The sequence below is a fragment of the Bombus vancouverensis genome, chromosome 3 (assembly GCF_051014615.1).
Source record: "Bombus vancouverensis nearcticus chromosome 3, iyBomVanc1_principal, whole genome shotgun sequence".
Taxonomy (NCBI): Eukaryota; Metazoa; Arthropoda; class Insecta; order Hymenoptera; family Apidae; genus Bombus; species Bombus vancouverensis.
In genome coordinates this window covers 10,020,781-10,045,638 of record NC_134913.1, presented here as the reverse complement: position 1 = coordinate 10,045,638, position 24,858 = coordinate 10,020,781, and the positions used below count along the sequence as shown (strand labels likewise).

Genomic DNA, 24,858 nt, shown 5'->3' with positions numbered 1-24,858 from the left:
ACAGCTTTAATGAATATATTATTATGCATGTTACACGAAACATTTTGCAATTTTATTAATACTGATACGAGAGTCGAGCATTATGATCATGTTGGTGAAGTTTGAAACAAATCGGAAAATATAATACAACATAAATATTATTTCGCGGGGATTCCAAAAATATTTAAACAGTCGATTTAGTATAGATAAAGCAAAATTTGCTGGGTTTTTTTTTTGTAAATTTAACCAGTTGGTGTATCGATACATATGGTAGTGTAGATTTTGCATTTGTGAAATGCTTGTTGCAAATCCGTTTATTCGATATTCATAGCGAAAAGCGTGTTTCAAATATTCTGCTATCTGTATACATAGATTGATTGCTGCTTGTTCTATCGAGTTCTGGCCAGATTACAAGATCCCGGTAATTCGTGCGATTGTAGATACATTTATTAGGTTGCAAGCTTTCAATAGGATATTGATTAGCAAACCATGCAGAATATCTGTTTACAATGTAATCTGACATCTTCTACTGTGTGTACAATGCTGTACTGCGCTGTTTCGAAACTTCAAACGTAAAGCCTCTTCATTACATCTGACAATATAGGTATAGCAAATGTAGGCAATGGGATTCATATACCCAATCCGAAACATTACACAAGGATCATCATAAACTACTTTATTCGTATTCGCTTCATGTAATCTATTAAATCAAACAGTTGAAACTTGTCCTCTCGAACCATGTACAATATGAAAGTCATTCTCCCGAAATCTTCTTTAAAAAGCAGACACAGCAATTGTATTCATATCCTAATTTATAATTATATCCATAACCATAAACGTTAAATGAACGAATCCCTGAAATTGAACCTGAACTAAACCTTACTAAACCAAACCTTCCAAACTTTCTCTCTTGAGTTATGTCTGAAAGTCATACTTTTTGAATTGCACCATGTCTGAAGGTAATCCTTCTCGAACTGAACTATGTCTAAAAGTCATTCTTCCTGAATCTGTCTCCGAAAAAGCAGACTTAGCAACATTCGCTGGGTCCTTCTAAGGCCATAGGTGAGCGATAGAGATAAAGCGATGAAGCATTAACATTGGCATTAACGGTATTGCAGCTGCTGTACAGTCTATTCTATTCAAATTTATAAGTTGTATCTATTTCGTGCTGCTTTGGCGCTCTGTCGCTTACCACTCTTCATGTGCTCACAGCCTACCTAACCATGTTCATAGATAACTTGAAATATTACATGGATCAACCCCCACAAACTTTATGCATTAGCATCTGCCAATCCATTAGACGAAGCAAACAATGTGTGCAATAAGACACATGCTTTCTAAACTCAACCATTTCCAAATACCTTGAATCATCCCTGAAAAAGCAGCCTCATCAACAGTACTCATGAGGTTCCTTTAATCCAGGTGTCTCTTAAGAACCGCGCGCAGCGTACGGCCAGCTCTCGCGAGCCTAGCGCGTCACTGATCGGCCTCTCGATCCAATCGGTCGCGCGGCTCTTCTCGCCGAGCGGACTTTCACTCAGCGTTCGTTGATCAACGGCGGCCGAACGAGCGGGCAAAGCGGAAGGCAGAAGAGACGCAAGGTGAAACATCGTCCCCTGTGTCCCTCTTCGTCTCTGGTCCCGGGTTGACTGACCTCGATAACGAAAGACAGGAGATAGGCCGCGATCCGCGCGAAGTGAAGGAAGGAGCGAGTCGACGACGACGACGACAATCACGACGACGACGAGCGCGACGAGGAGTGGCCGAGAAGAAGAAGAGCAAATTGGTGCTCCCGGTAGCAGGGGCCCATGAACACCATGGAGGAGAAGCTGCGTAGCATGACGAAACGCGCCAGCAGACACGGTCCGCGTGGAACGGGGCCAGTTGCCTCCGATTGGTCGGCCGGCACTGGGTCCGCTAGTGGAGCCAGGGGCCCGGCCCCAGCTACTCCTTCCACTTCTCAGGCTGGCGGTTCTACGTTCAACCGGCCCCAGGAGACGACGGGTCCGACCAGGCGGCAGTCCTCGCGCGACAGCATCGACTCGACCAGCCAACAGGCCCCACCCGAACACGGCGAGCTCCTTTTCAAGGTCCTGCCCTCTCTCCTGATACTATAGCGAACCGGTTCTTCTACGAGAAAGAGATAATCGATGGAACAGGGTTGCCTTTTGCGGTCCGATCGAACTTGGGCATGGACGCTTTAAGCTGTTGACGGTTTAGAGTCTTTAGACCTTAGGGCTTAGGCTATGATTATAGTGGATGCGTACTTTGAAGATTCGCTTTAACGTATTTAGACCAAGCAAGCGAATGCTTTTGTAAAATTTAGTAAAATAAAAATACAAGAGAAGATTTGTTCGCCGTTTGGCGATTGCTCGCCGAATCAAAAATCGAACATCCGAGTGCCTTAAGAGTGCTGCGAAAATGTTCGATTGTTGTAAATTAGTTTACGAACAATTGTCAGAGTTTGTCAGAGGGCCAATTCGCCAAAGTGAATTTACGTCCACTACAATCACAGCCTTATGAGGGAGGAATTTCATATCCATGCAATATATGTATGATTTATTACAATGTTATAAATACACAGCTTTCGTGGACAGAGAGTTATCGTACACGTTAAAACGCGGTCTTTGGTGTTGCAAAATTGAATTTTGTTAGAATTATGTTAGTATTATGAAATGTTGCATAAGAAGGCCGAAAAACTAAAATTAATTGATGCATTGTTATCTTCATTTAAATACTATTGCAAATTTTCTCTCTTACGAAATCGTAGAATCTAGAATACATATACGTAATAATAAATAATAAATCCAATATTGTGTCGGGATGTAAAAATTACAAGCTGACAGAAATATCTTATAAACAGACTGTTTAATTGTCTTATTTAATTGATATACTTCTATAGAGAATTGGCGAGACTCGGAGATTTTGATAATTTACAAACGGTGTTTCAATTAGTTTTCGATCAATAATAAAGCAATAATCAAATTTCTCCGTTTCCAAGCGCATCAACAAACTATGGAAAGACTAAAAACCGCAGTAATTCGATCAGCAAAAACGAACTTTTCCAATCAGAGTTGTGCTTCTAACTTCTACGTTCAGAATAGAACTTTTCGCAATCACTGTCTTTTTAGCAGCGTAATTTTCCGAAAGAGCAATCTCCTAATTTCAAGCTTACAATTTGAGTTTCTCTTTAAAAGGAAACTTAATTTCAGGATTACTTTGACAGCGGCCAGTAGCCATGTTCTAAAATTCATGACGAACCAACCCCATTTCTAATACTTGTTCGTGGCTACTACTAATTTTACCACTTCTTATCACGTAACCTTTTACACGCTAATTCAGGCATAACGCAAATAGTACACATTTTTCCAGCGTAATTTACGACTGATAGGGAACGATGATTTGCGGTTATTAATCTCTGTTAGATGGTTCATCGGTATGTTCAGAATACTTTGCGTTCGGTTCAATCGTAGATCAATCTCAATCTGTCGACCATGATATCGCTGGAATCTAGTTAATTACACATTTCTGCGCTTACTGAGTTTTCTACAAATAAGATAACTGTACGAATGCGTTTGGACACGGACTCGTTGCGTGATACACTTCGATCTGATTAACTGGTTTTCGTTAAATAGAATAAAAGTTTCATTGGAATTAATAACTAAGAATACCTCTTTTTTATCTTCTGCTGTATTTCCTTTTATCATAAAGAAATAAATGTGAATATGATATTTAAAATTGATTGAGAAGGTTAGGTAAACTATTTCGTTCTTCTGTGTTTTCTTTTCTATTACAGAATATCAGTGGTAAACGTATAAATCGTGCAATGTTTTCCCGTGAACTCAATTAAATGTATTGCAAAGAAGTTTTATTTCCAATTCTTTTTATAATAAATCTCTTCTATCTTTCTTTTTTTCAAATAGATTTTTATATAATTCTAGGTTTTAAAAGTACAACTACTTTTAAATACTGTAAACGTAGAATAGCTTTCGAATATTTTGCAAAGAGTTTCCTTCTACGGTATTTTCACAGAAAATTTTCACGTAACATAGGTGATGCTACTTGGTGACAGTGGCGTCGGGAAAACCTGCCTCCTAACACGATTTAGAGATGGCAGATTCCTGTCTGGCAACTATATAACCACCGTGGGCATTGATTTTAGGGTGAGATATTCTAAGTTCTTCCTAGAAGTGCCACAAACAAAAATGAATTCATTTTAAAATACGAAGAAACAATTTACTAAGAAAAACCAAGTGACTGTTACAATGTTAATGTAGGTGAGAGAATCATATATCAAGCGGTATATATAAATGCTTTCTGTGTTTCAGAATAAAGTAGTCGTCGTCGACGATACATCTATCAAGCTTCAAATATGGGACACGGCCGGGCAAGAAAGATTTCGAAGCGTGACGCATGCTTATTACAGAGACGCTCATGGTAATTATACCCTTATCGTAGATTTGTACACGAAGTTGATAAAGTTGTTGATTATTTATCGTAAGAAAAGTAAAAAAGGTCTGCGAACCTCATTGGATAATGAAACTTTCAAGGACAAATATATAAATATTGTAATATAGAAAAATTTACCAAACGTCCAGCTGGATAAATTGTAAAGTACAAATTAAATAATAAAAAGGAAAATATTGTAATATTATATAAATTTCTAAAGAAATAGGAACTAAAGTGTGCTAGTTTAATTACTTAGTCGATTTATCTTAAATTTTGTATAATTAATTTTAACATATATTATTCGTTACATATAAAATCCTCTGATTTATGTACTACTTACACTCTCTATAATTAGAATCATCTTAAGTAATATGTATTATAAAGCTAGACTAGTATGCGGAAGAGCAGCTTCCTTGCAATTGCATCCGAAACATAGTTAAAACAATGAAAATTAAGTAAAGATCCGTTAATATATTTTACTTTCAATAATTCCTACGTCTTTTTACGCGTTATACACCTACTATATGTTTCATTTATACATCTTTAAATTTCTCATAAATGCATAAACGTGCGCAGTCCATTAATATGTATTTTCTTCGTCTGTATATAGCTTCTAATTGCAGCTTAAAAAAAAGACAGCTAAAAAAATGTTTGTGACACAATTACATATGTTAAAGGACACGTTTCAAATAATTCATGATAGAGAAGTTTTCGTTACCAGCGTGCAATCAGTCTTCCATTTACAAACAGCATCGCATCCAGTAATCATGACACAAGGCGATAGCATAATTAGGTACTAGTTGGACAGACTTGTTTGAGACAAGAATAAAGGACAATAACTGACAATTCATCGCAAGGCATAAATTAGCAGTTTCTCTGCTGTGTTTATGATTTCATTACAATAATAATGCTTGGCGGGTGTCTCTATTGAAACTTCAATTTTAACTACGTGTGCTATGAGTATGATTTTAATCAAATATTACCAATCAAATTTAATTATATTCCTGTATTAGTTTACTAAAAAGTAGTTTCGTTAGAGTTAATTCTAGAATAAGTTTATAATGATATCATGAATATTTATTAGTATAACGTTTCTAGTAAATTTACATTAATTTTCTCACTCTAAAAAAAAAAAAAAAAAAAAAAAGAATAAATAGCTGACTTATTTCCCTCGATGAATTGTCGCCAATTGCCAGGTTTGTGCTAAACCAACGACCGCTGAGAAAAAGAACGTGTCCCAGATAATCGAAATGCTGATGAAGTTTTTCACGTAACCGGCTAAGTAGAAGGCCAAAACGCTGAGAACTCTGAACTGACTGGATATTATGTAAATTGCGTTATACAATGTGACATTACATATAACTGCATTCCAAGTATGTAGAAATACGGTTTCTTTACTGGAAAATACGAGATGAAAGTCCGCCTCTGATTTCTCTGTAAAGCGTTCTGTTTCAATTTAACAAGTACTTATAACTCTGCTCGCTACTCTATCATCCTGTTCACAAGTCTTTTATGACGTCTCTTATTTTTAATAAAACTTTCATGATCTAAAAATGATAAAAAAAAAACAATAAAAAATACAGATTATTCTGTAAGCACCAATAACATTTTAACAACAAACTATTTCACTATCAGTCAAATAAAATGAAGTTCGATGAACGCATTTTCGAGCAATAAGGGTTTAGCGGGTAGAGTGGTGTTAAAACAGGCCATGAAACGTTTCAAAATTCAAGGAGAGCGTTAATTTTGGGAAGCTACTTAAGCGAATTCGAGGGTAAAGGAGAGGAGGAGGAAACGCGTTGTCCGCCGTCGGGGGTCGACCATTGTTTGCACGGAGAAACCCTCTTTCAGTAGAGACGCGACAATAGTTGGACGTTTCAAAGGCGTGGGTAACAATTACGCCTCGGAGACACTTCGACAATAGTGTCTCCATCGTCAGATATTACTGGAACGGCCAAGCTTTCCTCCTGTGAACTTTAACCCACCGTGGTATATTGGTGAGAAAACAAGCTTTCGAATGGAAAAACACTTTCAGTTCTTGCGTAAATAATTGATGAAAATTTTAAGTAGGACGAGCACGAATGAGAAGTATTTATTTATTGATTTATCTACTGGTTAATAGAACGGGTATAAACCCGATATATATGTCGGAGTCAGGTTGCCATTTTGGGGCGTTCGACTTACCTTACCGTCGCGGATGTGGCTAATATTTATCGGTACAAATGTGGGCACTACAAGAGGCTATGAGTAATGGCGATAGGATGATGGTGACAACGAATCCAGGTTCGATAACGAATCCACGGTCCAGGGGAGGACAAGTATCAACGTAATATTCGATTCGGGTAACTTCTCGATAACTCAATCAGTAATTCCTCCAACGACTAACTAACAAACTAACTGCCTCATAACCCAAATGAAACATCCCTTATATATTCCTGTCCTCACTTCTCGGGTCAATCTTTGTTTTTAAGGGGAGCCATATAATCATTTCATACCTCTGGCAGGTACACGTCCCTCCCGTGATCGTGGCTACATCTAGTGACCCGCTATGTCATTTCGAGTCTGGACTAGGGTATTTGGGGTTTTCCCAACATTCCGGACGGGAAATCCCGCTGTCCTTCCATCTCCGACATATACATACAATTATATATAAGAAAAGAAATAAACAAAAATAGAAAGGGCAAGAAGAAGAACAGCAATGGCTACATAATATTATACAATTAAATCTAAATGGAGTTACAAAAAATCCGCGATTAAAACATAATTTAAACAGTGCGTATAGATCTGTATAAAGATTCCTTGAAACAATTAGCAGAGCTACAAAAAAGAAATCAATCTTATCCGTAAGCGTATTGGCTAGTTTTTGTATTCGATTAATTGGATATGCTCGAATCATATTTAGTTGTTACGGTAGCATCGGGAAATGTATGATTTTGTTTTAAAAGTTTTTGTACGAGCGTACAAATAAATAAGCTGTGATAATTGGGGATACATGAAATCGAATGCTGTAGCAAAATTGTAATTCTTCAGTAAAATTATCTATAAATATTTAAAATGCCAAGACACAAGAAGAAGAGATGAACGTTCGAAAGGATATTTTTCTGAAAAAATCATATTGAACAAAGCACGTATATCGCATATAACAAAGCAACCGTTTCAGAAACTTCCAACCGAATAATATTCCCAGAGAGACTTTCAAGTACAAAGGCGCACTTCATTTTCTTGCGCATAAAAACACACTTCATTTTCTCGCATCTCAATTTGCCAGGCCGTGAAAACGTCGTTTGACACAACGCGGTGTTTATAAAAGAACGACGAAACAGACGCGTGTAAATTTCTCTGGCCAATGAAAAAGGGGAGAACAAACGAGCTGTAGCATTTTACGGACACGTAATAACATGGACAGCGTCACGTGGAAACTTTTGTTTCCGCGTGTGTCTATCAATTACTAGGATCACGGCCGGTTGCACAACGATCATCATTGGTTTCAGCTCTTTTATTGCTGTACGATGTGACGAACAAGACGAGTTACGACAACATCAGAGCCTGGCTGAGCGAAATCCGGGAACACGCGAACGAGGACGTGGTCATTATGCTGTTGGGTGAGCTTCGATTATTATTTGAAGATCATAGTACAAAACTTCATAAATCAAATCCTTCGTTTTTTTTATAGCGAAACAACTTTAAAATTCAATGTACTGTCAAATAATCTTGTCTTATTAACCCTCTGTAAGCAAGCATGTTTTCATATTATCCAACAAGCTTGTCTAACAACAACAACAACTTTGTTTGTTTGTTTTTTATGTCCACATCCACATATGATCCCGCTAAGTTACTATATTTGCTTTAAAATCGAAAAAGAAAGGATAGACAAATTTTATCGTCATTAAACCTGACCTTAGAAATCATTAAACCTGACCTGATAAAGAGAGCATATTTTTAGATATAACGAATTATTCTTCTTTTCAACTGTGCAATATTTACCATGCTATCTTTTAGTTATTACAACTATCCTTTTAGCAAAAGTATAACATAAAAAAAGAAAGGATGTCAACAAAAATTAAAATGAACATATCTCTTACCTAGTCTTTATTTGCATTCGTCTGAAGAGACTAAAGAAGGAAAACAGAGAAAAGGAAAAGAGCCGTGATTGCTTTTTTTGTCGTCTCGTTTGCGTGAAAGTTGCCAAGATGATCGATACGTTAGCTGGTTTTTGCATAGTTTCGACAGGTTTCTTACTTTCGTAGAAAGTCGAGAAAGACGTTCTAGGAAGAGCAGATTGTTGGTTGAGGGAATCGTTAAAATCAAGAACTGTTCGCTAGCTTGACTGGATGATTTGATTGAGTCGTGTCTTGACAGATGATCAATATCTGAATATGAATATTATAAGTCGTAAAACATTGAATGGAAGAATGTCAAATATTTAAAACAATTTTTAATAAATTTCAATTATTCCTTTCTAAAATTGTAAATAGTTATTCAATTTTTATGAATGGAATATAATATGGTCTTAAAACCATTTATATTGAAATAGTCCGGTCGAGGATATTTTAGTATTGAGTAAGGAGATTTATGGCTACTTAATTATTTGCCGTAATCTTGGTGTGTAACTAACCGTAACTCTATATTTAACATTTTTTGCTTCCTACTGAAAACATCACGAAACCGCTTAGTTCTAGATATAAATATTTAGATATAAAATAGAAAATAATAAATATAAGATAATAAATATAAAACATAAAAATTTAGATATAATTTTATATTTTTGAATAGTACCTTTAGTACTATCAATAGTAGTAGTTGAAATACTTTCAAAGTTTTGTATTAAAATTTATATACTTGTTAATAATAACTGCAACATTTTGGTTCGCTATATAAGAGTTAAATAACGTTTCAATGATCTATTTGATAGCTTTTCATGAACTTTATCACAAGGGAGTAAAACTAGCTCTGTACCTCTATAAGGAACATGTATTCTAACTATGGATCTCAGCTGAAACTTCTAATTGAAACGACAGCTCCAAGAACTGATTTATGAGAAAGCACCGATCACCAGCTTATTTTTCTAAAATAAGATAAATAGAACATGATAGATTTTATAGTCAGATCAGGACATCAACTTCGCAGTAAATGATATGTTTGATAGCGTGCAGATCTACTTTTAACGAGATGTAAGCATAAACCTAGACTAGACATAGATAAAATCACTATCAATGTCAACTTATTAATTCCATTCCATCAGGCTAGCTCACGTTAAACAAACATTTCCACTTATTAAACATTATGTTCACTTCACCAAGTCTAATAAATTAAAATAAATAATTTTAGGCAACAAGTCTGACTGTGGAACGGAACGAGTAGTGAAGAGGGAAGACGGAGAACGATTGGCGCAAGAGTACAAAGTTCCCTTTATGGAAACCTCAGCTAAAACTGGCCTGAACGTCGAATTGGCCTTCTTGGCCGTTGCTAGGTATTTTCATTAATCATCACCAACCTATCATCTGTCAATCTTAAACAAATTAAATCTTAAGGCAGCACTGTACAAATACCAAGGCGTAATGCAGACGAACGGTTTTAGTGATGCAATCATAACACGATTAAGCATATTGCAAATAAATTCGGACCTGATTGGATAGTGTTAGACAATTCATGAGCATATCGAGAAGAGAGAGCGAGAAACATATTTTGAGGTACATTCGAACCTATATAACATGAGTTCAAACACTTTAGTAGAACTCTATTATAATATCCCGGTTCCGAGCTCAGTAAAGCCTAGTCTACACTGACAGATAATTGTAGACAGTAGTCTACAATCTACATGTTGAGGTTATTCGATGTATAAACAGAGAAAACACGTGGATAAATTGTAAGGCAGAAAATATATTTAAATAGAAGTGTAATAAGTAAGAATACAATTTGAGCTGGTCCAGATCCGCACGCTAGCTGTGTTAGCCAATAACTGAAAAACCCCGAAGCCAACGTCGCCTGTCTACTATTTATGGCCTAACTTCGTCGCAGTCTTTTGTCTACGCGCTGTCGATGGCTTCAGTGCTTGAGAAAACTAAAAAAACCAGATGTAGAGTTTTCTTAGAAGTGGTAACCACTTCAACACTACATATGTTTTTCTGCGAATTCTTCCCTGGAAAATGTATACGCATTGACTGCGGACAATTGTCTGCCAGTGTAGACTAGGCTTCCACAGTGATCCAAGTAACGCTACAATATACTTTGCAAATGCCAAAAGATCACCATTTCTTATGAATACTAGATAAATCCCATAAAGTGAAACTTATTGGAATTGATTTAGATTCGTGGAAATATATTGAAATTCATCCCGTTTCTACATGCAATCCTCCTCAATGGTTCAATCCTACCATTGCATTGGAAGCATGAACGTTGCGAAATCACAACAAAGTCAAGTGACTGGTTTTCATCAGACTTAAGCGGCTGGAGAACACCTGATAAGATAAAAAGCGAATTTCTATTTGATTTCAGAGACTTGAAGGCGAGGAAAAGCAACGACCCGGACGACACGAAATTCAACGTACAAGACTACGTCCGTCAGCAGTCGCAACGAAATTCCTGCTTCAATTCCAATTGCCTGACTACCTGAATTGCGCAGTAATCCTGCGCACACACTTCCCTGCGATAGATTCAGACGAATGGTGGAACATGGACCGGAACTGGTTGGCCATAAAAATGGCGCGGAACTATCGTGGGCGTTCAACAATTCGTCCCTTATGATTCATAACAGATAATCGTTGAAATGTTACCTCGTTGCAGATGTCATTCGTAAAACGAGACGAATTTTCGTAACATTGCACAATTCGTTCACGAGAGCTTGTTGTTCGAACGAATTGACTCTCAAACGAGATCGAACAAATTTGAAAGAAATCGAAAGAAAACGCACTAATGAGATCGAAAATATAATTTTTTATTTTTACTGAAAAGAGATTTCAAAAAACGTCGAAACAACGTTTCTGTTCCACCAGAAGAGTACCTTTATCGAGGCATAAACGAAAAAAATGTAGATGGATAGAAAGCTGATATTTTTCAAAGAGACCGAATAGGAAACTCTTGTTGACGATACATGTATAGAAATTTATTTATCGGTGGTTAATCCTATACTGTACATTAATGTGAATAGCTGATTCGGGACAAAGGTCCGCGAGATACATAGATTTAGGGAATCTCTTAATGGTTCTAATTTGTGCACTGTATATGATCGTTACGGTATTAATAAAAGGAGGGGGAAGAAAGAGAATATATTTAAAATGAAATTGTATTCAAAACGTGCTATCGATAAATTAACGACATGTTCACGTGGAAGCTCACCATGTACCAAGTAGATTTGCGGTTTTAGAGTGGCCGCCGTGTAGAAGAGCTTTTCGAAAATATACCATAGCTGCCATATATACAACACGTTTTAGAAAAGAACGCTCAATAATATTTTGTTCGAAAGCATATTCTCGTAGTTTTCAGGTACGAGTGATTGAAGCTTTTCAATCGATGCTACATGTGTATGTAGAGACACATTCATAAGTCTTTTAATCTTTATAATCATTTAGATTGATGAAACTCTTTAGAAAGTTTTGTATAATTGTATTTTGTTTTCAAACTTTATTCTGTATCGATTCGTTTTGCAATTAAATAAAGCTCGTGTGTGTATAATCGTGTAGTTTGTGATAACGGTTGCATTAGTTACGTAACCATATCTGATTTCTAACCTTTTGTATGTAATAGTCCTATATACGACAGGATATTTTAGATCAGCCCAATTTGTATTGTGAATTTTTGGATTTTATACACTGTATTACTTTTATAACCGCATGATGATAATTTGCTACTGATACTTCGAAATTGAAAAAAAAGGTTAAAATATTTGATTTCGTTAATTCGCGGTTACCGAGTGATTCGTTGCGAATGATGAAGGTAAATGAAACGAAATGTAACCGTGTACGTTACCTGTAGTATATGTACAATGTATCTTATCAGCGTGTACAAACGACAAACAGTTACATGTCAAGTGTATATTAACAAATAATATATATAAAATAAACGACCACTCGACCAACTATATAACCATTGCTTTGTAATTTACCACTACTGCCCTCGTTTTCCTATTTTAGTAACGTCATCATTTTTGTAAAAACTTTTGCAACCATTTGACATCATACATTCATTATCCAGATCAAAATATTTGGTTTTTATCACTGAATATACATTCCACATATTTGTCACTACATATTGTCACGCGAAACATGATAATATTCGGCCAATAAATAAATATGGCGTTAAAAAGCAGCATGCTTTTACCTAGTGTGTGCTCGTTGTCTAATTTTTCCTTTGAACGGCAGGAACGTATCGAAATGGACCGCTCGGGCTCAGTTTCAAATGTCGACGTACAAACAAAACGCTGCGTCCCTAACCTGCTTCTGAGGAGCGCGTATTATTGGCAGGCAGAACACCTGCCTGATATTCAGTGAAGAAAAGCCACGAACATCTACGTTCACGATGGGCGAGGTGGTGGAGTTGCAGAATGTGGAAGATGTGTGTAGACTCTGCCTGTCCACCGATGAGCCAAAATTGTCGGTGTTCGAAACGGACGACTCTCCGGTGTCCTTAGCCAGCAAGATACAAGCTTGTCTATCGATTCAGGTGCGTGCGTAAAATATTGTTATTTAATACTTTTGTGCCCGTCATCTTCCTGAATGTTTATTTCTCTTCGCGTACTCTTATACGCTTCGCGTTTTGTTACTGCGTTGAAACGAGTACATTGAGGTTAGGTCTATACGGATCATGTTTGAGATGGGAGCATTGGCAATGGTGATTATGGGTATTTCATTGGTGTTTATTCTTATTGGTAAAGGTTAGATAGACAAATATCAAATGAAACGTGTTTCTATAGTAATATTATCTTTAGAGAAACCTAACTTTTGTTTGAAGCTTGATACATGCTTATATTTTTATTGGGTTTATGTACTTTTTAGATTTTAGTAACGGATAGATTATCAACGAAAATATGTGCGCAATGTATTAAAAATGTGAATGAGTGGCATAATTACAAGGAAATATGTTTGCATTCACAAGACAAGTTGCATCGGTGGTTGGAACAACACATGCAACCAAATCCTGTGGTAAATATACGTGTTCTATTAATTTTGTGAGTATAATATAATATATGGACTTGTAATCAATGTATTATTGTCATGTGTCATAGGTTGTAACTATTAAAAATGAACCTGTTGATTTGGACTTTTGTGAGGACAATGTCGAGGTTATTTCTGAATCTACGAATGATTCAGATTTGGTAAGTATGATATGCTTCAAAACAAACTGTAAAAAAATAAAGGTACATTAAAATTGGTTTATTTTATAGGAAGCCACTAATCTTGAAGAAAATAATAATCCTTCAGAAAATAATGATCAAGATCAGCAATTACCTGATGATGAAGTAGCTTTAGAGGGAGATCAACCAGCTTTAACGAAAGATATGGACATTTGTATAAAATCTGAACCACAAGATGATTATGACACAGATTGTACTATAGAAATTGAATCTGTTACTGGTAGTGAACTTGTTTTGAATCCCCTTTCAAGCTCAGAGGATAGGATTATGGAAGCTGATTCCACTCAGAAATCCAACGCATCCACATCAGCAAGCAAGAAAAAAGTCAAAAGAGGCCCACATACCCATTTTAGGGGTGCACGTGTTTTTAAACAGAAATGTCTACATTGTCAAATTAATTTGCATTCTAAGTATTCTTATGCAAAACATATGGAAAGATTTCATAGTGACAAACAGAATGGTAGTGTTAATCAATTGGAATTGGAAGATGAGGAAGAGCTTGTTGAAGATTTGGAAGATGAATTAATGAGCATGGAGAAGGATGCTCCATTGACACAAGTGCAGCAAAATATTATAAGTCAATTGAAGACATATTCATGTTACTCTTGTGAACAAAGTTTTAGCGATCGTAGAAGTACTCTTTTCCACATTCGTCAGCACATGCCCGATCTAAGACCGCACACGTGTATCGCGTGTTTGACGGAGTTTCCGGATCGATCGATGTATAAAGTACATTGTAGAGCATCGTTCGAGTGTGCAATGAAGATTGCTCTCGTTATACCGAAACAAGGCTTGCAGAAATGCTTCACGTGTAATATGTGTTTACGTTCTTTGCCGGACAGAAAGCAGCTGCTTACTCATCTATCGAAGCATTCAGATAAACAGTATGAGGAGCTCGTATCTCCAACACGATCTCCTCCTAAATTAAAACCAGTAACTCCTCTGCCATCTTTGAGACAGGAGTCACCGAAAAAATCGTTCAAAGGAAATCGTACTCTGAACATACCCAGCCCTTACAAAAATGGTGATCCTGCGCACAATCATGTATGCGACCTGTGTGGTATGATTTACAGATACAAGCCAAACATGCTGAAGCATAGAGACTTGTGTCAACGTTTATCATCCGACGTCAGAACATCCTATAGATGTGTCCATTGTGGCATGACATATTTGGTGTTCAAAAAGTTTCATTCTCATCTAACGTTGGACCACAAAAAGAGTGATTTCATATGTTCTGAATGCGGCAGCAAATTCAAATCTCCTAGTGATTATTTGAACCATCACAAAGAGCACTCTAATGATCTTAACAAGGAAGAAACTTCTGAATTGAAAAACGATATAGTAAAGGCTACGCAGAATATTTCAAAGCCCATCAAGGATTGGGATACGTTTGAAGCTGAAGTAAATGCTGGTAAACTATCAGACAGTAATCAGTATAGCTGTGCCCTCTGTAATTTGGAATTCACTACTAGAGCTGAACTAATGGAACACAGAAATCTTCATCTGAAGGTGAAGATTTATTCTTGTGTCATCTGTCGTAGTATGTTTAGCAGCGCAGGTGCTTTGGAAATTCACATGAAAGATCATGGTATAGAAGATCCGAATGAAAGAAATGCAAACATCTCCTGTGTGGAGTATGGTACGGTACAAGAAGATTCACAGGACTCAAATTCAGTAAATGTCAGCGCCACCTCGGATCCTGGCGATAAAAAGAACGAGTGCGACGTGTGCGGCAAGATATTCTCGAATAGCGCTAATCTTAAGAGGCATATCAGAAATATTCACAATGTTATCAGAGGCAACATCATCTGCACCCACTGTCGGCGAACGTTCAAGAGTAAAGAGTCTCATGACCGACACTTAGCAATTGATCACCCAAAGCTTGCGAAGTCCATACATCAGTGTTCTAAATGTCGAAAGACTTTCTTCTTCAGAGCTAACCTAAATCTTCACTTTGAAACTGCCCATGCTCAGGAATTAGGTGGTCACGGATGCGACATTTGCGGTAAGATTTTCATGGAAGAATCATCTCTAAAGATACACAGGAGCTGGCACAATCGAGCAAACTCTAGATTAAGTTTACGATTTATGAAGAAAGATGTCCAAAAGCCATTGACCCAGACTGAACAAGAGGAACTTTTCAATTCCAGTATGACCCGACCAGCTAGAGCACGAAAATCTTACCCAAATTTACCTCCAACAAAGCCAAATGGTAATTTCCAATGCCAAGTTTGCAGTGACAAGTTCAATGATGTAACAGAATTGAGGACACACTTATGGGATGTGCACTGTGCTCGTAATAAAACTGAGAAGAGCTTTTCAGGTGACGAGTTTCAATGTGAGCTTTGCACAAATGTTTTCCTTGACAAGGAGACATTAGATATACATATGCAATGGCACAAAGCTCAACCCATTCTTGATGATGTAAAGAAATCTGATCACATTTGTGACATTTGTGGAAAATTATACAGCTCCAAAAAGATACTGTCAAGACATAAGAAGCTTCACAAATCCACAGTTGCAGCTGCTGCAAAGCTACAGTCAGCTGGCAAGAACTTAGCAAGTAGTCCACTTATATGCACCCTCTGTCACAAGGTGTTCAATAGTACTCGGTCGCTTCACCGTCACAGGCTCAACCTACATGCTAACATGTTTAATCAACAACCCGAACATGTATACAACAACGCGAGAAGACTATCTCAAGAAGAGCCAAGATCTAAGAAAATAAAATTAGAAGAAGAGGATAAAAAAGCACCTCTCCCCATGGATGCCATGAGCGCAGGCAGGAAGTCAGTTATGTGCCACGTCTGTAGGAAGTTCTTTGCAAATATGAGCGTATTGTACAAGCACAAACAATTGGTGCACAATAAGACTCACATGAATCTGTTACAGAATCTAGCCAAATCATATAATATTGAATGTATACCATTACCCAGCAATGATGGTAAAGTCCTTTGCAACATTTGCTACAAAAAGTTTTCTGGCGTGTCGAATCTGCGCCAACATTTTACCATAAAACATAAAAATGCTCCTCCCAAATTTGCTTGTTCTGTAGATGGTTGCAAGCTCACGTTCCCAACGCCAACAATCGTAAAGAACCATGAATTGTCGCACAACAGCATTATCTACAGTTGCACTTTATGCGATAGACACGTGTTCAACAAGACAGCAATGTCAGATCACTTGCTGACGACACACAACACTATCTACAATGCCGAGAATAGCAAGAACTTCCACAGAGAGATGGATTTGACCAAATATGTGGTGGAGGGTGCAGTAGACGCGACTTGTCCTCAATGCAAGATCAAGTATCCCAACAATAGGGCTATGAAGATTCACTACTTCAAGTTCCACGAGGGTACAAACCAGTAGAATTGTGTATTTTTCCATGTATGAAATAATCTGCAAAAATACCAACGAAACGTATAGGTGGTTAAGAAGAATCGAATGTGACAAGTACTTGGTCCTACGGGCGGAAAAACTCTCCGAGTTGACTAAATGCTGCCTTACACACATTTTTTTACCAAATCCTCGATTCACAACTAATTATCTGATACATTGATGATAACGTTCATAAGAGTTCAAAGGGCACGTAATATCTCCTGATGTTCTTTTATTTCAGAGTAGGTGGTTTGAATATACTTTGGCTGATTTTGTTTCTCTTTGGCTATCGCGGGAGATGACCTGTTTCCTAATCAGGATCAGGGCACAGTAGCCAGATCTTTCACGAGCTTTGTAAATAAAGCACTACATATTATTGTAGAAGAATGAAGATACACGAGAGAGAGAGAGAGAGAGAGAGAGAGAGAGAGAGAGAGAGGGAGAGAGAGAGAGAGAGAGAGAGTCTATATATTTCTTCATTTAATGTTATTCCCAGAGTTACAGTTTTTAGGTCTATTTCTGTATTGATCGCAATGTTAGTTATTTTTCGCCGAGCGCTAATCACTCAAAAGACATCGTGAAAATAGCACTTATTGATACGTGTCGAATCAACTGGTCAGACTTTGTAGAAAATTAAGCGATCGACGTGTCTAAAAGATAATTGAGCTTGATTGATTGGAACTCTTGATGAATCTCTTGCTGATTATTGAATATTTGAAGAAATTTTTTGGTTCATTGAGGTATAACTTTATTTGTCGAATTGGAACGTGTCAACCTGAATGTGTTTATTCAGGAAAGAATGAAATACGCTGCGAGACCTCTATTGTACGAGGTACATTTACAACAATATATCTTATCTTTTTTCTGTCTTATTTTTCTTTTTGTTATGGAACAACAGCTATTCTTTCCATTGCAATTTGGCTGAACGCGTTCACTTGACTAGCGGAAAACAGTGCATCCCTAAATGTTGGAATCTAATGTAAATGAAGGATTGACTCTTTCTAACGGTGCGGTTACATAAAGGTTATGATCAACGGTGGAGGGATATGATCGACAAACGTGGTCAGGTTTTGCACATTAATTTATCAGAGATGCTGTTTTCTGAACGCTAAAGTGGAAAGCGATTTTTAAAATGTTCTAGATTTTATTATTAATACGCATACTTGTATTGTATAAGCTGTAGCGTTTTTGCATATAGTGAACAAATAAAGGGAGAAGTAATAAGCACAGATCCTCGATTTTCCAAGAATCACTTGACGTTGTTCTTGTTCATGGACTAACGTCGCAAGGATAGTATTGTACAAGTTCTTAGATCGTTATTTTCTGTTTTTAAACTGCTCATAATAATTAGGCGATCATGTTTCTGAGCAATTTACCTCGTGTCTGTGATGATAGTTCTCGTAATGGCCATCAGAGGGCTACCATTGCTCATGATCCTATAAGTTTTTAACCTCTAGTTCTTCCATATGGATCATCGATCAGTTAGATTTACAGATGAAATATCTTACATTATGGAATGACCAAAGCCTTTATCAATATGTGTCTCTAGGAGTTGTCATATCGGTTAGGTATTTTCTTATATATGGTTAGCTATAACCTTTGTCTTATGGTACTGCCGATGACAGCCATCTTAAAGAGCAGACCTAAAGAGGAAGAGTCTGAACGGACAATGACCAAACGTGGACAGCTCGATCGGTTAGAACAGACAACTCGCGGATGAGAACAATCCGATTTAGAATCATGGTTCAGCAATTTGATTCTTCTATTTGTACTAAAACGGGAGAGGGATTTGACTCCTTGGACTGATTTTAGATCAGACTGATATAGATCTTCTGTTGTAGCGTATTCTTGACACGTGTTCATTAAGTAGCTCCTTTGATAAGATCATCAGTAAATATAGGAGATGTACATAATGATTTGTCTGGTATACTAAACTCTTTGATTGTTAGTTAAGTTATATTCGAGGTCTTGGTTAGTGATAAGGCTATCTGAGCACGCAAACTTCAAAATTGTTCTGAGCAGTAATCTACACGCGTGGATAAGTGTTAAATGTGAATTTTATCTTTAACCGTTTTGTAATTAGAGAAACTAAATGAGGGAAATTGAAGTGCTATTCGGAGAAATCTGCAGGTTCAACCATTCCATCTACGTTAAGTTTCTTACAGCAGATGTTCGAGACGATGATTACACTCTCGTAGTTATCGTTCTACGTAACTACAATAGTTCCGAACTTCTCAGACGTAATTGTATATTCGTAATCATTTATCCGCAATGAGAATACATAGAATCTATATTTCTGTACATGGAATGTTTTTATATAGTGTGTTTTTATGTGCATTTTGAAAAGAAAAGACTGAGAAAATAGGAATGTTTTATCGAATATTCTTAAGCGATTCAGGTTTTAGAAATGCCACAACGTGCTGAAAAATATTCGTTATTTTCTCCTTTTAATTACGATTGCACGAAACGTATTTCATTAGCTGAAAGAGATGAGACAATGTAAACATTTGAATGTTTAACTGATAATAATGTGAAAATTTGAGATATTATATACATGTATATATGCGGATACATATATGTTGCATTTTAACTTCTTGCAGATGATTATGAATAAATAAATGTATGTATGTTACATTAGTATAGTTAGCTCTCTTGCTTTCTCTATTTCTTTGTCATAGATATCTTTTTTTTCTCTATTTTTAATAATGGAATGCTAAGCGAGAAACTTCTACGAAGCACGTAGTTACTTATTAAATTTAAGAATTTTTAAGAAATCAGATCTCACAAATACGAGATGAAAATATTATTTCTACTTTGGAATATTTTCGAAATTTCTTTGGATGAAAAATTGAAAATTTTTAGATGGTCCTTTAGTTATAAGATGTAGTATATAGCAACGATAAAATGTAAAGATGGAAGATATTGAATCAAAATTGCATCTGTCTCGAGGTTGGAGGTGCCTTGTTGTTTGTCCTATTTTCACGTTCACGTTCACGAACTTGTCACGACACAATCATAACGTTATCGATGATCGTTGACAATGGTACCAGCCGTAGAACTATATTTTAGTTCCAATGTTTCGCGTCCAGCGGCACTTATGGTATCCTAGACGAGCGAATAGTCGCTAAATTACACACCATGTGGATCGAGTACCTTATGTGCGTTCCTTATGTGGCTTTGAACGCAGCCATCCACGTCGAAAGAAGTTATGCACGTGTGGACACTGAATGCACATGTGCAGCCAGTGCCTTTAAATTGTTGCAAGACTTTTTGTACAGACCACCTGCACGTACAATGTACATTTTGAAAGAGGATGCGTTGATTGAATGTCTTACATTTTCGAAACTGAGATTGCTATGAAATCAGACCGATATGGATAACAGACATTATTCAAAACGTTTTAGTTTTACAATAATGCTCTTCTTCCAAAATATCAGGCAATGGCAAAATAATATTTTTCTTTAAAATATCATAGATGTAAAATTACAAAGATATTTAATTATAGTTTTTAAATCTAGATCCACCATATTTAAAGGTACAATAGTGTTTAACTTTGGAAGAAACGCAGCAACTTTATTTAACCAATATTTTTTATACGTACTTATGTATACTTTTATGTCAACATCAAAGTTAATGTTAGGCGAAGTAAAAGAACAGAGATCTCTTAGTATCTCAGTATCTAAACAAAATTAATTTTAACTATTTGGATGCGTTCTTTTAATTAGTAAAGTAACTTGTACTAGATTGGAATATCGAACCCTAGGAGCGTAAAATTAATGCGTATTGCATATCAAATTAAGTGTGTTACGCCATATGACACTATTGATTACTCCAGAAGTCCACATGTCGAATACCATAACCTCACCATCTCTAGCCTATTCGAAGGTTTACATTGTTTAGGTATCTATATAAGAACTTGTTACTTTATTCATAGCGTGGAGTATTTTTGACATATTAAATCGTGTGCTAAATAAAAATTCGACGATTTTATTATTTATTTTGGTTGGGTTTTGTGATGAAATTTCCTGCGTTGCGGCTGAATGAGAAATTAGGTCGCTAAGTAGAAATGAATGACATCGAAGCAGACTAGAAGGTCACGTGGGCTGCTCCATTTCAGTCTTGCAACATAATCACGCACACGTTTCGAGCCTAAACATACACGAGTTGTTTAATAGTCTCACGATGGCGCAAGACACGTGTTAGATACGTAACGCAGATTAGACCAAAGATTTTTGTTAATTATTTTTGCCTTTACAATCGTTGTCTCTTAGAAATCTTTACAACTGAAGCATTTAAGCACAGTCTCATATTCGATCTTTTTGAAGCAATCCTACGTCTTCTTTTATCATTTTAAACCTTATTCTTTGTGATAGACCAGTTTAGAGCCGTTTGTTTAAATTATAAAATTGATTTCCTTATTAAGTGTTACATAAATACTGGAATCTAATACTTTTCCAATAAAATATCGAAATATTTCTTCGTTCTTTTTTTTTTGAAATAAACGGAATTTTGTCATTATAAACTTTGCGTTAGTCTTTAACAAACGTTAGAGTTCGAAGGAATTAAGATCGGATTTTGTACAGAAATATTATACGCGTGATTATCACTCTATAATTATAAACTTTTTGTTTGACGATAAATCGTGTCGCCAAGTGTCCTTTACTTTGACTGCGTTGTTCACGGTGACGCTATACACGGCTGACTTAGATTTTTTTAATCAAAGACACTGGTATCTGTAACGCTGTTAATTATTCAGTGCGCGAAAGTTAGGTCACCGGGTGTTTATCGATTAGATTTTTAACTAGCTCGCTCGTCGTATACACGTCAAGTTTCTAATCGCGCTCTAACGTATCTCGTCCATCGCGTTATAGGGATTATGGTTTCCTCTTTAGTCTCTTTAGGATCTATCTACTGAAGTAAATACATATTTTCCTGTAAATATTGGAATGACCGCTTCTCCGTTAAAAGTGGCTTTTATGTGAGTTTTAAAAACAGCTATATATGTGAAATATTGAAATTTTCTATATATTTTGCAAAGACGAAACTGTCTTTCTTATGCTTAAAGTAATTGGAGAGTGTTCGTAGAAAACAATGAAAATACAAAAATTGAAAGATTCTGATTTTTCATTGTAAAATGTTTTATCTATAAAATACTATTATTTCGTAATACGTTGTGGTGTTATAAAATATGTTGATATATTGCAATGTGTATGTGCGTGTATTGGTTGTATGTATGAACGTTTATACATATGTACGATATATTTAGTAGATATCAATAATCTCCTTTGTAACAGCTGTGAGTCTGAAATACAAATAAACATTCTATTCTCTATTTTAATCTATAATACCTCATAGTTAGTTTATTTAGTATAAAACAATAAATTATTTGCCAGAAGATTTCTTCCTTTCACAATAATAGTATCCTTGCATGTTAAATAACGATCGTAGGAATTAATCTTCCTTTGATTTCGACAGGAATATCTTAAACGTGAAAATTTAGTCGGCGCATTTAAATTTATCCATTTGCGTTCTGATCGTTTCAAATAACAGCTTGGTATCTTAAACGACGAGTAGAAATGCAGAAGACCGTGTACAGGAAAGGAAACGAAAATTGCTTCACGTCGACCCACGGTCCCATGTCGAAAATGTTAGAAAGGAAGGAATTTTTAACCTTGCTTAAAAAGTATTGCCACACCTAGCGTATTCTCCAAACTTGATTCCAACTAATTTTTACTTGTTTCGTTCTCTACAACTTGGTTCACATGGCCACGTACTTCAATACAATCGAAGATGCAGAAAACATGTTGTACAACGTGAATTCATTGAATTCAAACCGCCATAATATCCCTTTTCACGATTGAATTCGACATTCCATACAATTGTAGAAAATATTGGACGCTGTTTTAACAATTAAGTACGACGTATCGTGCGATTTATAAATAAAACGAATTTCGTCTCGTTTAATCCATAGATAAAATTGGACTTTGTTTTAGTTTACTTTACAGGAGGCATTTTTTCAATTCATTGTACAAATTATCATCAGTCATTATAATAAGCGAGTGTTTGATTCCAAGAGATATACTTGCGTCAAACATGTGTTTGACTACTATGCAAATTATACAAATTTCTTCATCGACATTTCGCACGTACACATATTTACCCGTATTTTTATAAGCAAAAATTATTATAAAAATTAACGCAGATATCTGACAGAATGAGAAAAAAAGTGGAACGCCAAAGTCTTGCCTATGAAGGACCTTGAAGAGAAGGTTGTAAAACCACTATCATCCTGTTCAGGCAACAAAACATTGTCGAGGTATTATATATATATGTATAGTTAGTTATAGGAACTTGGAATTCAATGATCTACGTTCCATATGGATATTGAATTAGACTGACTCACGACTGGAACGCAGGCGTCCCATAAGAGATTGAAGTTCCAACACACTGATTTGATCGTGATGATGTTGCAGACGAGGCATTGACACGCATTGGGTTGTTCGAACAATTTGACCCTGACCATATCACGATGGAAACGCCTCTATAAATCTGATCTATCAAAGTTGTTAGTGCGACTAAACTCCATGGTATTGTGTCTACCCTACTTTTGTATTCTCGTACGAATCAATTATAAATATACTTTCAGTGGTTTGGGTCAATTATGTGATTCGACCATTTAATAAGACGAAGATTTTATAAGAATTGGTTTTGTTTCTCGATTATGGTTCGTTTAGTTGGCATCTAACTTATGTAACATGTGACACCATGTATATATACTACCAGTCATAAGTATTAGGACATCTACTGATATTCACTATACATTAAATTTTCTAACTAATCTACTATCAATCAGTCATTTTAGTCGCAACATAACATGCCGTGTAATCTGAAATGTTATATCGTTTCCAGTTAAATGTAACCAGTATACTTTAACACTTATGGCTGACAAATTATTCATCTTGCACTGCAACAAATTTTCCGCTGCTAGATGAGATCTACGAAAGATAATTTAACAAATATTATAATTGCAACGATTTTTGAAGCCAACGATACGAGCCGACCTCTAATTATTTAAAAATGTGAGAAGAACAAAGTTCTTTAAGAGCCATTTGTCATTCACCAATTCAAACACACCTGATACTAAAAAACTAAAATTAAAACTTCCATTTTGCCTTGCAATCCTTTCACCAGGAAACCTCTCAATTACAAAGAACAAAATTCAATACAATCCATACTAGATATCATTTCCTAATGAAAATTAAAGATTTGTAAAAAAAAAAAAGAAAAACAGAAATTACCAAAAACCCAGTTACGTACTTTGAAACCGTAGTGTAACGACTTTCTACGATTCTTTCCACTAGTTTCATTCAAATTCCGTTCCTTTGTCCTCCAAAAGCCTCCAGACAGAGCAAAATGACGTGAACCAACCCCTACAACTACCATATCCTTGATTCCGAACCGTAGATCCGAAATAACGAGTAATTATCCAGTGACCATGATTCGACACCGGATGACAAACGGACGTTGAAATTGCGATCGAAGGCGTTCCTTGACGCCAGTTCGATCGAAATCGAGATCAACCGCGTTTGAAACGCGCGTTCCTCGATTCGGGAAACGTTGACCGCTCGTTCACCGCGATTACGTCACCGTCGATCGTATCCAGCCGAGGCTGAATGGAAACGGGGCGTCACTCGATCGAT

At 36.3% G+C, this 24,858-nt stretch overlaps 2 protein-coding genes and 1 long non-coding RNA gene across 7 annotated transcripts in view; 2 read left to right on the top strand and 1 right to left on the bottom strand.

Moving 5' to 3' along the window:
* Positions 1 to 12,099, top strand: part of LOC117165922 (RAS oncogene family member Rab26) — a 152,351-nt gene extending 140,252 nt beyond the window's left edge. For 2 of the 5 annotated variants that reach the window (XM_076627928.1, XM_076627929.1), the window contains 5 exons: positions 4,032 to 4,142; positions 4,308 to 4,416; positions 7,920 to 8,030; positions 9,757 to 9,898; positions 10,924 to 12,099. In XM_076627928.1, the coding sequence (XP_076484043.1) occupies positions 4,032 to 4,142; positions 4,308 to 4,416; positions 7,920 to 8,030; positions 9,757 to 9,898; positions 10,924 to 11,041 (591 nt within the window). In that variant the 3' untranslated portion in view covers positions 11,042 to 12,099. Of the gene's footprint in view, positions 1 to 1,787; positions 2,070 to 4,031; positions 4,143 to 4,307; positions 4,417 to 7,919; positions 8,031 to 9,340; positions 9,600 to 9,756; positions 9,899 to 10,923 lie in introns of those variants that run through there. The other 3 variants (XM_033349452.2, XR_013061892.1, XM_033349450.2) reach the window with 3 other exon arrangements.
* Positions 641 to 12,703, bottom strand: LOC143305167 (uncharacterized). Its single transcript, XR_013061893.1, has 2 exons — positions 12,394 to 12,703; positions 641 to 2,109 (listed from the first exon to the last, which is right to left on the bottom strand). It is a non-coding gene; the product is annotated as an uncharacterized LOC143305167 (long non-coding RNA).
* A 100-nt stretch (positions 12,704 to 12,803) lies between these two features.
* On the top strand, positions 12,804 to 18,387 carry LOC117165921 (uncharacterized). Its single transcript, XM_033349449.2, has 4 exons — positions 12,804 to 13,086; positions 13,419 to 13,565; positions 13,649 to 13,738; positions 13,808 to 18,387. The coding sequence occupies exons 1-4, from the start codon at positions 12,943 to 12,945 to the stop codon at positions 17,147 to 17,149; spliced, it is 3,723 nt and encodes a 1,240-aa protein (XP_033205340.2). The 5' UTR covers positions 12,804 to 12,942; the 3' UTR covers positions 17,150 to 18,387.
* The last annotated feature ends 6,471 nt before the right edge of the window (positions 18,388 to 24,858 follow it).